This window comes from Paramormyrops kingsleyae, chromosome 13 (assembly GCF_048594095.1).
Source record: "Paramormyrops kingsleyae isolate MSU_618 chromosome 13, PKINGS_0.4, whole genome shotgun sequence".
In the NCBI taxonomy this organism is placed as follows: Eukaryota; Metazoa; Chordata; class Actinopteri; order Osteoglossiformes; family Mormyridae; genus Paramormyrops; species Paramormyrops kingsleyae.
Window position 1 is genome coordinate 9848038 of NC_132809.1, and position 13727 is coordinate 9861764.

The following is a 13727-nucleotide window of genomic DNA, read 5'->3' on the forward strand; positions in this document are numbered from 1 at the left end:
TAAATTGGGATGCAACATAAATTAAAGATAAAGGAGCTCACAAAGATCATAACATCCCTGTGATTTTCAGAATAGTCTATTATCCCCACCCACCCTCCCAGATTTCCAGCCTTCCAAAAGTCCATTAACCCCACCCAGATCTCTAACCTTCTTGCCGTCTTCTCTTTCCAGGTGGAGGTAGTAGGTGGGGTACATTCCCCGGTCCATACCCTTCTTGTCACGTGTGATCCTACACTTTACAGTCACCCCCTGAGGGGCGGGCCTCAGAGTGAACTCCTCCAGGTCGTCCACGTCGATGGCAGGCTCGCTGGCCGGGGGAGTGGGGGCGGAGGCCGCTTCCTGGGTGAGATGATGGAGGGGGATGATGAAAAGAATAATACTTCATCCCGAATCACTACACGCTTTACTGGAACACCAGAGAATCCCAGTTATGGTCTCAATGTTCCAGAGGCAAGCCCAGTAAATGAAACCCTAATATCTGACATTAATGTGATATTTCATCATCATGACAGTCTCCACTCCAGGATTTATACAAAGAGGCCCCATTGATACTATCTAAGTTATCAGTGGGTTAATAAATTTGTTTACATGGGTCATGCAGGGTGAATGTCTGTGAGATGCTGATGTCATCAGGCTTTACCCCGCTAATTTCTGCAGTGCTTGCCCCTACACTGCCCTCTTGGTGAGCAGGGCTGGGTGGTAATGGGTTTAATGCTCAGATCGGGACATACAGGAAGTGTACTACACACACCACCTTCTGACTCGGGCGATGCCCTCATGTGAACCCACATGAATGTCGCCTATGGTAATGGATTCACAGGTGTCACGCCACTCGATCTCCTCTGCTTCCAGGCGCGGTGACTTCACAATGGGCGTTAACAGCCGCGCAACACGTTTGGCCTACATATGCGGGACTCCGGCACAGCAGCAAGAACGAAAGTGGATTTACCTACAGCTACTGGAATGCTGGTGCGTACCTTTCCTGACTTCTTGCTTGTGGTTGAGCCAGGCCTCGTGTTACTGTTGAGCTGACAAGAACTGGAACTATCTTCCTCCTCGTCATCCTCCTCTTCGTCAAAATTCATGCTACTTGAAATGCCTTTAGAAAAACATGTCATCGTTGAGAACAGCTGGAACAGTATGGGAATATCATCCAAATATAGATACTAAACACACTGAGAAGGCAGGGGCACAGTGTTGTTCTGGAGATGACACGGGTATTGCCTCCTGTCTGGTATATTTATTTTGCCCTGCTTCAGTGATGCTTCTGTTGGAAGAGACTTGCTATTTTTATTTATAGACTTTGACGATTTGCGAGAGTGATTCGCATTAAGCGGTTCGCTGAAACGTACAGAGGAAGGTCCTTCCAAGGGCTCCGGCAAGCAGACAAAGCCACAACCCAGACAGGCTGCCACACCCAGGTGGCACGCAGGAAGACAGCATCGCAGGTGGCCAGGCAGCTGTCGTTCCATCGCTCACGACTGTGCCAGGATAGGGGGCCAGAGGCATGTGCTGGGTACGCCCCGGTGGAAGCGAGGGGGGCAGACGGACTGGGTCGTCAACATGTGCCTACATGCTCAGGGTGTGTCCCTCTGGGCCAGCTTTAGACCCTGATTTTCCCCCAATGTGTACAGGTGACTAAATTGTGGCTGGTTTTGTTGCAGAAGCTTTGCCATGTTGAGAGCATTACCTCTCCATCTTAAAGGGCCATAACTACAATATCTGCGCCCCGGGAGAAAATGTTACCTTGAGCCCCTCCCACTCCTGATGTCATACATGATGTCATTGTGAGCACATGCATATGCAGGTACCTTTCTTCAGCATGCTGACCCGGAGGTCCTGCTTGCCCTGCTGCTGGCCGCCGCTCACACTGTCGCTCCCCACCTCTTCTGCCACCGTCAGAATCTGGACCTGACCGCTGGGGTCCTGGGCCTCATCCTGGAGACCCGCCGGGCCATCGATTCCTGCCGTATCACAATGCCTTCAGCTACTTGGTAGGACAATGGCTCGCATACACTGCTCCTACACACCGGCGGATGCATTTATATACGTACAGGACCTACCACATCCATGCGCAAAGCGTTTCACAAACACAGTGGTGTTTATATACATGCACAAGCGAACACAGACAGGTACACACACTGCACTCTATGCTGAACACTAAGTCATTACCCCTTTTCATAAACTCTGTGGTACTTAATTTTCCACCATACCTCCTGTTAAAAATGTCCTCCATTAACACAACAAGGCATGGCCGCCCTACCAGACAAACACCCACAGAAGTAACCCAGCTCCCTCTAGGACCCAGACGCCTCCGCCAAAGGAGGCCGCTCCCCCACAGCCTCCCACATCAGGTTTTCTATTTCCCTTTTAAGCTCCAGTACGTATCGGGCACCCGTCTCATTTTCATTCAATTAGCCCGAATGCGAGGCAGAACATGACATCCCTGATGCTGCAGGCTGCCGCGAGCACTGACGATAAGCCAGTCTGCTCACACAGACGGAAAAAGCCAGGTTATCAAGCTTCAAAGACGAGGACTCCTTTCCGCTCTGTTAGTGAGACTGGCCTTGTGGCTGTTCCACTGAACAGCTTCTGACAATCCTGCCTCAACAAGTCACCCATTAACATAAAAATAACGCAAAAACAACTAATCAATACATGTACGCTCCACCTGCTTCCCTCCTGTATGGCGTTACCAGCCAAGAATATGCTTCCCAGTACAGCTAAACACAACCCAACGGTGAAGTAGCAACAAATCCCAGTCACATTCAGCCAAGGTGTGTGCGTGAGCACTGTGCCCCCTACACATAATACACAGGGACGCTGACCCATACACAGAACAGCAAAACTTAGTTGGCTTACAGGACACGCGGCGTTAAGAGGAGATCGAAGCAGGAGCAACACAGGAGCTGAGGGTAAGCTCCATGTGGGAGTGAGCTGCAAAGGGGGGATTTGATCCAGCAACCTTCTGGTTGCCCTGTGTACTACTTTCTGTCTCTTTACCCATAAGAAAACATGCCTGGTTTACAAAGAGTACAATTCGGACATCTATAATAAGTGGCGTGTTATATGTCATGGTCAATTATTGCAGAGGAGACCTCTTCCACAGCTTCCTGGGCCTCTCGTGCATATTCTCCCCTCTTGTCTCCTTCTGAGATCTGCACTCTGACTGCCAGGAGCAATGGAGGCACTGTGCCTCCTCCAGGAGCGAAAGGCAGGGGAGGCCCTGAGCTTCCCCACCAGAACGGGTCTTCTAGAGGCACGACAGCTTTATCTGAACAAATCCAGGTCGTAGATGAGAGGGACGGAGGAAAAAAAAAAGAAGAAAAGACAGCAGAAGAAAAGAATGTAACTGACAAAACGGAAATCTGCTCCAAAAGGGGATTTTGGCTTATGGTTTGATATTTCAGAACATCTGCCTGCAAGAATAATCTGCCTGCCTGTCATTATAGGAGACCTTTGACTGGGTGCTATCTTTACATGCTCATCTGCCAATTAGTGTGGAAAACGAGAGTCTGAACAAGTGAGAATGGGACCCCCTTCGAACAAACTACCTACCCCTTGACAAATGCATGCACTAATGACTGTGATCCTGTGATGCAGGAAAACATCATCATGGTGCCTCTAATACATTATACTCCTCACAGGCTAGGTCACTCTCACTCACCTGGGGTTATACTCTATACTCCTCAGTCATACAGGTTATACGCTATACTTCTCACTGGCTAGGTCACCCTCATTCATACATGATTATACGCTATTCTCCTCATAGGCTAGGTCACACTCAGTCATACATGATTATACGCTATTCTCCTCATAGGCTAGGTCACACTCAGTCATACATGATTGTACACTATACTCCTCACAGGATTGGTCGACCTCAATCATACGGGTTATACGCTATACTCCTCACAGGCTAGGTCACCCTCAGTCATACATGATTATACGCTATTCTCCTCACCGGCTAGGTCACGCTCAGTCATACAGGATTATTTATATACTATACTCCTCACAGGCTAGGTCACACTCAGTCATACGAGTTATACGCTATACTCCTCACAGGCTAGGTCACCCTCTGTCATACGGGTTATACACTATACTCCTCATAGGCAAGCTCACCCTCAGTCATATGGGTTATACGCTTACTCCTCACAGGCTAAGTCACTCTCAATCATACATGATTATACACTTTTCTCCTCACAGGCTAGGTCACGCTCAGTCATACAGGATTATACGCTATACTCCTCACAGGCTAGATCTCCCTCAGTCATATATGATTGTACACTATACTCCTAACAGGAATGGTCGCCCTCAATCATACGGGTTATACACTATACTCTTCACAAGCTAAGTCACCCTGAGTCATACCGGTTATACGCTATACTCCTCACAGGCTAGGTCATGCTGAGTCATACAAGATTATATGCTATACTCCTCGCAGGCTAGGTCACCCTCAGTCATACATGATTATACGCTATACTCCTCACAGGCTAGGTCACCCTCAATCATACGGGGTTATATGCTATACATATTATACAACCTAGTTATCTCAAGTTAACTTCCCATAAAATGCTGACTGGGACCAGCATAGGAGCTTTGTGGTCATGACCTGCCACACTGCCAGCCTAAGCTCTCCAGGCAGACAGAACATGATGGGTTGCGGGCGAGCAATGCATGCTGGGAAACCATCTGGCTGCCGGCAGCCGCATGCGGCGAACCTTTGTGCTTTCCCCGTTTCTCCTTTTTGCCACTGCTGGTTTGGGGGGTGGATGAGGCGCCCTTGGATTTTTTGCCTGAGCGGGGGGCCTGGGGGGGCTCCGCCACCTCCTTCTCCTCCTCCTGTTCGGCCTCTTGCACTAGGCGTGGGGTTAGGAGGAGGCCGAAGCAGGAGCAAGTAGCGGAGGGTGGAGACGGGAGGGGAGAGCAGGGGAGAGAGGAGAGAGAGAAGGGGGGTTAGCAGAGGTGGGGCTGCAGAGGGAGGGGGGACAGACACAGGCAGCCTTTCGCGGGAACAGGAAATCTCTCACTCTCAGCTGGCAACAAACAAATGTGCTTCACAGAAAATAGAATGGATTCTGAACGCACCACTACACCAAAGCCTTCCAAGTTGCACCATTAGGGGATTTAATTTTCCCGTACAAAGCAGTGCGTGAAATTAGCCCATTGACAAGGTATTTTTTACTCAGTCCATTCCACATAGTCACCTTCCTGAGACCCGAGAGCGACGGACATTAGCGAGCACCGTGCTGTGCTGTACTGATGGGTGGCTAACGGACGGCGATCGTCCGTGCTTCCCAAGCGCCGCCACCGACAAAATGGCTGCGGGGGAAATCAACTGCAACCCAGAGCCTTCTTCAGAGATAAGCCAGGCACCTTTTGACAGATGGCCTTTTCACCAGCACTTATTTAAAATGGCAAGCGGAGGGTAAATTAGATCGGCGACCTCTGCAGATGAGAAATATCGAACGGGACAGTGACGTGTAATCAAGGATATAACATAGAGCTGGAAACTGCATAGAATCACTATGTGTGTCACTTTCTAGAAGATGCCAAACTGGCAAGGCTTTGCTCAGTCTGTCTGGTTTATCCTGGAAAAACTATGATTTAAATCAAGCACTACTGTGTAATTATGGTTAATAAAATAATAATGATAATGATAATAAAAAATTTACAGAAATGCTTTACAAGATAAGCGGTAGATTTTCAGTTGACCTTCATATCGTTTTATATTAATATTTGTAGTATTTGTATCTGTAGCTCACTCTTAGAATAGACTGGAAAAAAGCATATTAACTTTCTGGGCACCATGAATTGAGTCTGCAGCTGTGTGCTAGTAACTGATGTCAGCCTATGGCCGCCCACAGGGCCCAGAGGACGGAACAGAAGGAGAGGAGTCGTCTCTGCAGATGCCTGCTCTGCATTCCTAAGTACTCCCTTTTTCTGTCGCTTTGCTTTTGACAGGCTTGTACGCAGACTGAAGACCGCGTCTGATACCTTGGAGGTGCCCTGGAACTGCTGTGCATACACTGATATCCGGTTCCTCCCCCCACAGGTCAAAATTACTCTGAACCAAGTCGAACTGGGCAGCTTCCCTTCAAACACAGCTGACTGATTTCTGTGCCAGACCATGCTGTGTTGTGGCTAAGATCCCAATATTTCCTGTAATGTTGATACTTCAGCAGTTTTACCTGAAGGCTTTTTTTATAGAGGTAAACCTATTTCCTTCCCCTCAAGGCAACTTTGTAGGGCTCTTAAACCAGTGGGGGGGCAGGCTGGGGGGGGAAGGGGGGAGGGATACCTTTAAATTAAGTGTTAGTGCCAGGCCAATCAGACCAGGATGGTAGTTTGAGGGGGAAAAGCCAAAGGTATCTATATTTCATACAAAATGTCCAGAATCCCTTCACTGCACACTGAAGAAACCACGTACAACCCTCCATATATAGACTGGTGAGATGTACAGACAAGAGCTGGTGAAATCTAGCTGTCCACTCAGGTTTGAATGGTTGTCATGGAGCAGCAGTTACCCTGTAGGGGATTAATGTCATCGCTGTGAGAGCGCCCTCTGTGGGTTGGAGGATAAAACGACCTCTAGCTCCCTACGAACACAAACAACATGAAAGCAGTCACCCTTGGGATACCTGCAGGGTTGTCGCCATGGCGGTAATCAGCCCCGCGCCCTTAATGGGGGGGGTGGGGGCAGGCAGCACAGCCTGGCTCATCAAAGCACAATCAGTGTGAATGAGCTCTTCGGGGAGGCCAATCAGCGGGATCGCTGACGAGTGCGGGGGAAATGATCATCCCTGAGCAGGGTTAAATACGGCACACGCAGGGATTTTTAGCTTTTCTTTAACCCTGAAATGTCCTCCCCTCGATCAATGCTGCAGGCTGGGTAACTTCCTAAGACAATCTCTGCGATGCTACAGCACCGTAATCCATTCTGCTTCGATTTCCACTCCGTTTGAACAGGCCTTACCATGGTAAATGGCGCCACTGTTGCCACTGAGATAGGACTCCACGAGCGGCGCCTGCTCCTCCGACTGCCTGGTCCTGCGGACACGCGAGCGTCCATCTACATTAGCCTGCACCATCAGGGGTTCCTGCCGCTTCTTCTTCTGCTTCTGCTCCAGCAGGGCGCGCTGCAGGCAGGAACGCCAACATACACACTGTAAGTGACATGGCTGGTAAGGGAGGCATGCAGCTAAAAGCAGTTGCAAGAAAATTAATGATTTATTTACATATGCGCAGGTTGACCCTAGTCATAGCTAAGGCAACTACTCAAGGGTTAAATCACCTATTAAGAACATAAGTGCATAATCAAAATATATATTATCAAAGGGGTACACAAAAGAAACAGGACCGCTTTCGCATCATGGAAACAGAGGTCATGCTTCAGTATTTCAAACCCATCAACTCTCATTGAAGACTAAACAAGACTGACTCCCCGACATTACATAGGGGAACATAGGATGGCCAGCACCATCCAACATTTAAGGGGGAAAACACAAAGACACACAAAATGGCCATTTTAAGTAAATTCACACAATACCCTAACATACATAAACTGACATTTAGCAACATATTTAATATGAAAAATAAATCAAGTTCACACCTTTCTTTAAAAAATAAGCAACCCCCCCCCCCATTTAGGCCCTCCTGTGAAAATTCTGGAACTCTATAATGTAAAATGGCAAATGGAGGCAATGACTAAGGAGAGGTTCTGCAGAAAATGCCATTTTGTTATTCAAAATGTGATTTTATTCCACTATCAAAATGAACCAGAAATCCAAGAGTCTTTAAGCTACATTTTAGTTCCAGTTCCAGACTGTCCCAAAAGTGGATGTGACACACTGCTGATGTCATTCATCGTGCAGCACTGTCCTCCAATCAGAGGTTGCCAACTCACGGTTGGCAGCCTCACGGCAAGGCAGACAGACTCATTCCAGACATCTGTGTCATGGGAGACTCTGATCCTGGCTAGTAGGTAAGCAGGTGGTCTCACTTGTGACCCATGACCCCATTATGCCATTCCTGCTCCCCCATGAGGTGGGAGATAAATTCCAGCTGTCTCGGGCAGGAGGAGAGGCTCGGTCTTCCCGGAAGCCGCACCCAGACCTGCGGGGAACATCCGTTAGCGCCACGCTAAATGTCTCGCTAGCGCGCTGCTAAATGTCTCGCTAGCACGCTGGCACTGTGAAACCAGAGGAAGCACCCGGCCACCTCGTGCTGCCACTGTTAAGCGCTATAAAGCACACAAGAATAAGAATAACTTCCTTCCGGGCACTGAGCTACTGGGATCCTAAAAGGCAGGAATCCCGGCAGCACTGCTTATGACATATTCATGAAGGGGCTGATCGGTAAATCGGGGACCCGGGTCAGCGCCGGGGAGCTTACGGCCCCAGGAGGCCCCACCGCTTGGCTCCAGCATGTTGCGGTTATGTGACAGCCCCCTGCGGTACACTTACAGCGGCCAACCCAGCCTAGCAAACCAAACCGTTTCACCATGACAGAAAGGCTTCCGATGGACACGAAATACCTGTAAAAATCGGATTAGCGTTTGCTGTAACACATCAGCTCTCCCATAAATTGTGCAAAACATCTGGAGATATTTCAGCTCTGGGATGAAAACTTGAATACCCACATTCTTTCCTACATGATGAGACAATGTGCGTTCAGGTATAGCGAAGTTGGGCTAAAGGAGACCAATGGTAAATGTTTTATATTTTCAGACGAATTATTTAGATTCATTTCGTTTGGGAATATATCACACGTATTACTGTGAATTTTTTTTAAGTACGGTAACAGGTATGACCCTGCCAACGTGCTGTAAATGCGGAGTTGGACACTGATCACCTTCCGGGGTAATCGAGCAGGCTCGGCTCATCACGCACAAGTGTCCCAGCTTGCTCTGTGGAGCGTCTACCGCTGGTCCAGCTGCAGCTGAAGCCCCCAGGAAGCCTCGTGTAGCCCACAGGCCTAACGCTCCCCATAACCCTAACAGGTCTCACTCGCAGCCCAGGGCACCCTAATCAACAAAATGACAACATGAGATGTTACTCCTGGGCAGTACTTTACAGCAAAGCTCATGCCCCCCCCAGAAAAGCATCACTCAGATTGCAGAGGAGGTGGGTCCAAGCAACTGGACGAGGCAGGACCAAGACATCTGATTGGTTGGTCCTGGTTCTTGTTGCTAAAACCCACCTCCTCTACAATCTAATTGGTAATCTTTCTGAACCAATCACTCTTCCTTCTGCCAGAACATTTTTGTGTAAGTAAAACTCCCATGAGCAAAAGCATCCAAACTGAAGTGAAGCAACGTGACGCAAAGGACAGCTGAGATAATCCACGGCCGGACTCTGCTACTCGCTGCTGACAAGGAGGATACTGATCAGACTGCTGATTGCAGCTTTCCAATCGGGTAAATGGCTTTATGGCTTTTGTTATGTGTCACACGCAGTGCTGCGGAAGAGAACAAAAGAAGTGCGGCTATGCTGCTGTTGGGTGGTGGTGCGTCAAAGACACTGAAGCCTGTTCTGTGACTCCAGGGTGTGTGGCTCTGCGGGAGAGGATGCAGTGCCTGTGAGCAGAAGGTCATCACTGCTGGCACCTAGAGCAACCCGGAACCCGGAACCCGGAACCGCTCTGGGGACAGGCTGACCCCGCTTTCTCTATTGTACATCACTTCGGATAAAAGCGTCTGTAAATAAATGTGAGAGTAAACTCCAGCAGCATTTGACGGACGAGCATTAATTGAGGGCAGGCTATCTCAGCCAGCTCCCCACTTGATCCACTTCATGCTTGTTTCAGATCACTGCACTTCATCTTCCAGATTTTTAATTAAATGCGTGTGGCAAACATATTTTTAAATCTTCATGCAGACTCATTTTAGAGGTCAAACAATAAACTGGATTTTTTTTTCAACTGACCCTACTATCCATTTCACATGCTGTTTTAGTAGGTAATTTTTAGTCAATCGCCACTACAAATACCTTTGATTGTGAATTTACGTCAATCACTACACCATGGTCTTTCGCTCACGCTGCACGGATTACTGCACGATTAACAATTAAATTAACAATTATTCACATCAGCAACTAAGAAAATTAAAACCTATGCGCTTGGCGGGAAATACAGCCTAGAGCACCTCTGTCCATTAACGTATCTCTGCCAGGAGAGCAGAGATGATGTAACAGAGAGTAAATGAGCAGTCACTTTTCATTTTTAAAAGTCAAAATAAACAGCGGCTCAATGGTGCGGTAATATAAAACTCAAGATGGCTGCTCAGTCATATGTAAGCTGCCAAATCTTGCATAGCTGTAGGCAGAGATGGGCGATATGGAAAAAATATCATATCACGATTATTTAAGACAGGATCACGATCCACGATTTAATCACAATTCTTTTTAATGTTGGTTCTTAAGACTATTTTGCAAGTTACTGAACAGTACAAAGAAATTAACCTATTTTTTTTAAATATAGCCTTATAAGGTAACAAAACCTAATAGAAAAATATTACCGATGTCAAATTCTTTTTAGGGACCAGCTCCTCTATGTCGTCCATGCCGCTACGCTGCCAAATAGTGAATGCGTTGCACGTTGCGCATTGATGTTGGGATGAGGGCACGAAAGAGAGAGAAGAAGAGATCCAAGGCACTACCTACTGTTTGCTGTTACCAGTTTATTGGTGTGTTGAAACAGATTTGGCTGACAGAAGAACTTTAGATGCGTGTATGAGCCGTACAACTGCAACTGATAGAAGGTGAACAGTAGGGTGATCCTAACGTTCTCTCCGTAACGGCAAATCCTGGGGGCATCGTTCTGAATGTAATATTGTCAAATTGCAGACTCCTTGCTGTAGGTAACTCATTAGTCTGGGCCAGAGAAAGCCCATCATGCAGTGTGGTTTCTTGGGGAGAGACTTACAGACTTCCTCTGTCTTGCTTTCTCTCTTCCAGGCTGGTAGCACTGAGCTCATGGGAGTTAGCTAGTGCTGGTCTAACCACTGTGTCTGAACCAATGAAGACCCACCCATTCTGCCAGGCCGCAGAGGATGACAGGAGCCGGTGGCAGCCCATGGGTTCTGCGCCGTTCACTCTTTCCACCCTGTCTGCCCACCTACCTGTCTGTCCAGCTTCTGCTGCCGCAAGGTGCTGCTCTCATCATCTAAGGTGCTGTGGAAGGAGAATACGCAGTGTTTCAGTTTGGTTCACATCCACCGTTACATGAGCAGAGCTGTCTTTGCCAGCTTTTACATGATTACCATCGGTTGCTCTATTTAAATGCTTCAATGTTTGTGTTCACTCTAATAAGTCATTTATACACAACATGCTGGCAGTTTTCCCAGATTTTACATTTTCAACGATCCGTGGTTTTTGGAAGACAAACCAGACGGTTGCCCCATCTGAGGGCAGCTCCTTGTTAAAAACACAATCACGCCAACGGTAACATGACACCAGAGCCCTGCCTTGCCTGACCCCTGGGATTCCCGAGATGGGGACAAAGACCAGCTTCACCCACGTGACGTTTCTTTGAGAGGCTGCTGAGGCTGTCTGGGTCCGGGGCGTGGCACAGGAAGTTCCGTCTCCACGCTTTCCAATTCCCGTGGCAGCGCCATGGTGCTTCACATATAACCTCAAATCTGTATGCTGTATCGGTCACTGAACAGAACAAGGAAATTAACTGCTCGAAAAGTCATTAGAACCTAGATGAGGTGCTCCTCGGGCGAATTTGAATGCTGTCTCCTTCTCAGACATCCCTGGTGAGCATTTTCCTTTTAAGGCTCCGCAGAGGAATTGCGATCTAATAATGAACCTTGTTCCTGGGGTTATTAAAAAAAGCTTTTTTCATAGCTATTAGAGCACAATGCAAATAGCCTCAAACATTACTTTTTTATCAATCTTCATGCATAGCCTCGAACATTTTTTTTTATCAGTTTAGTCTAAGTCCATCCAGCCATCCATCTTCTAACTGCTTAATCAGCTTAGGGTTATAAAGATGTCTTCAAGCCCAAGGCTCGAGGCCACTGAACTGAATGCTGGTCTACATCCTCAACCAGAATTCAACAACAATGCATACAGCTGGCGCGTGGTTAATCAGGAACCTAAACCCACTCTGGGTAGGATTAATGTGCCACTGGTTACCTTAACCCTGCAGTTCCAATGGCTAAAGCAGGCGGTGACTGACAGTCCTCAGTAATCCAACCCAGGATGGGGTCAGAAGCCACATTACTCAGGACTACTAATCGTCATCAATGGCCTCCTTGTCAATTACAGACAATTTCTGAAGTGTACAGTAAACCAAATTACAAATATATTTTTTGTTTACAATATTGAAGCTCCATCATCTATCAACCTCTTAGCTGGTAAATGGTTGTGGAGTCTCCGTTTGTTAGAAACACTAGTAAGCTCTTAAATAGTCACTGCATGACTTCTGTGCCTGTATTACCTCCTTAGAAGCACCACAGTACACGACTCCACACTGTCCTCTTTGAGTCACAAAGAAATAGTTTCATGTTTCTCTTGTCTTATTCACACACAGATATTACATTTAAGTTTCTGTAATAACAAAATATATAATTATTTCCCAATTCCCACACTAAAAATGGATAGATGGACTAGCGGGGGGAAAAAATAAACATGAATAAAAATATGAAACAGAATTTGTTTTTGTGTAAAATTCGTTTACTTTGATGTGGCCAGAGTCATGACTCAGGCAAATGGACAGGAATTAGGAGGCATCTGAAAGATGTCAGACGCGGGACTTAATGGTATCCAGTGGCCCCACTGGGAAGATGCTGGGAGCAACATGCTCACAGCACAGTTAGAAAGGTTATTTATGTCCTTCCGACCTGATTGGCATGCAGGGGGGGGACAAGTTCGGCAATGACAGCAGCGGCCGGATTAGGCGGATCAGGGTTCACGGCGCTCCACGCCAGACGCCTTTCTAGCCAGTGCACCTCTGTCAGGCCGTCACACCCTTTCCATCAAAATGGAAATAGCACAACCTCACTGTAGGCAAACTGTGAGGCCAATTAAAGGCATGGGGAGGGACAGGCCGCACGGAGAACACAATCAGGCACATCACCATGTCAGAGCGTCAGACACCAAGAAAAATAAAATACACAGCCTAATCCATTTGAAACACGATCTCATGAAACCAAAAACAAGAATTAAAATCAAATGACATGCCGAGGTACTAATAAAAAGAAGACAGGTCATTCTGAATTCAGCCGTTCTGGAAACCTTACGGCATCACAACCACTCTTATGCAGGCATAGTATGTATTTAGCACAAAATGCAATGGTTATGGTCGCCAAGATGAGCTGAGCTTCCTTGACAAGCTGGCCGCCACTGACCCCCCCCCCCCCCCAATCCCGTCCTCACCTCTAAAGGTACCGATAAGAATAAAAACAGAAGCCCACTAATTTGACCCTCTGTGACCAGAGATATCAGCGCATTTACCAGCCCCACCCAATCCCAAACTTGTTTGATTTGAACCACTTTGTGATTCATTCTGCCTCGTGCTTAGACACACTCCTTCTAATGTGCTGTGACACATCCAGTGATTTGCCCCTAATTTGTGTTGCTTGGAATCATGGGGACAATTAAAGCTAAAAGCCTTTAAATTAGAAGGCAATAAGTGGATTCTAGTAGCGGGTTGGGCGTGATGTGGAGTTGCGGGGTAGGATTTGGATGATAGTAGCCTATCACATCTCACAGGGGCGGAGTCAG

General features: G+C 47.5%; 1 protein-coding gene and 1 long non-coding RNA gene across 8 annotated transcripts in view; one reads left to right on the forward strand and one right to left on the reverse strand.

Moving 5' to 3' along the window:
* Positions 1 to 13727, reverse strand: part of LOC111842715 (tubby protein homolog) — a 73029-nt gene that overhangs the window by 3722 nt on the left and 55580 nt on the right. For 3 of the 4 annotated variants that reach the window (XM_023809622.2, XM_072698146.1, XM_023809633.2), the window contains 6 exons: positions 11117 to 11168; positions 6974 to 7136; positions 4719 to 4856; positions 1812 to 1964; positions 978 to 1099; positions 148 to 339 (listed from right to left, as the gene is read on the reverse strand). In XM_023809622.2, coding sequence (XP_023665390.1) covers positions 148 to 339; positions 978 to 1099; positions 1812 to 1964; positions 4719 to 4856; positions 6974 to 7136; positions 11117 to 11168 — 820 coding nt within the window. The remainder of the gene's footprint in view (positions 1 to 147; positions 340 to 977; positions 1100 to 1811; positions 1965 to 4718; positions 4857 to 6973; positions 7137 to 11116; positions 11169 to 13727) is intronic. The other variant, XM_072698147.1, reaches the window with a different exon arrangement.
* LOC111842744 (uncharacterized) lies at positions 216 to 13238 on the forward strand. Of its 4 annotated transcripts, none has more exons than XR_011982193.1 (7): positions 216 to 343; positions 853 to 5927; positions 6053 to 6209; positions 6967 to 7165; positions 9255 to 9415; positions 9543 to 9706; positions 10953 to 13238. It is a non-coding gene; the product is annotated as an uncharacterized lncRNA (long non-coding RNA). The 4 variants fall into 4 exon arrangements; XR_011982191.1 differs by having other exon boundaries at positions 853 to 1807; positions 1903 to 6209; XR_002837985.2 differs by having other exon boundaries at positions 853 to 6209.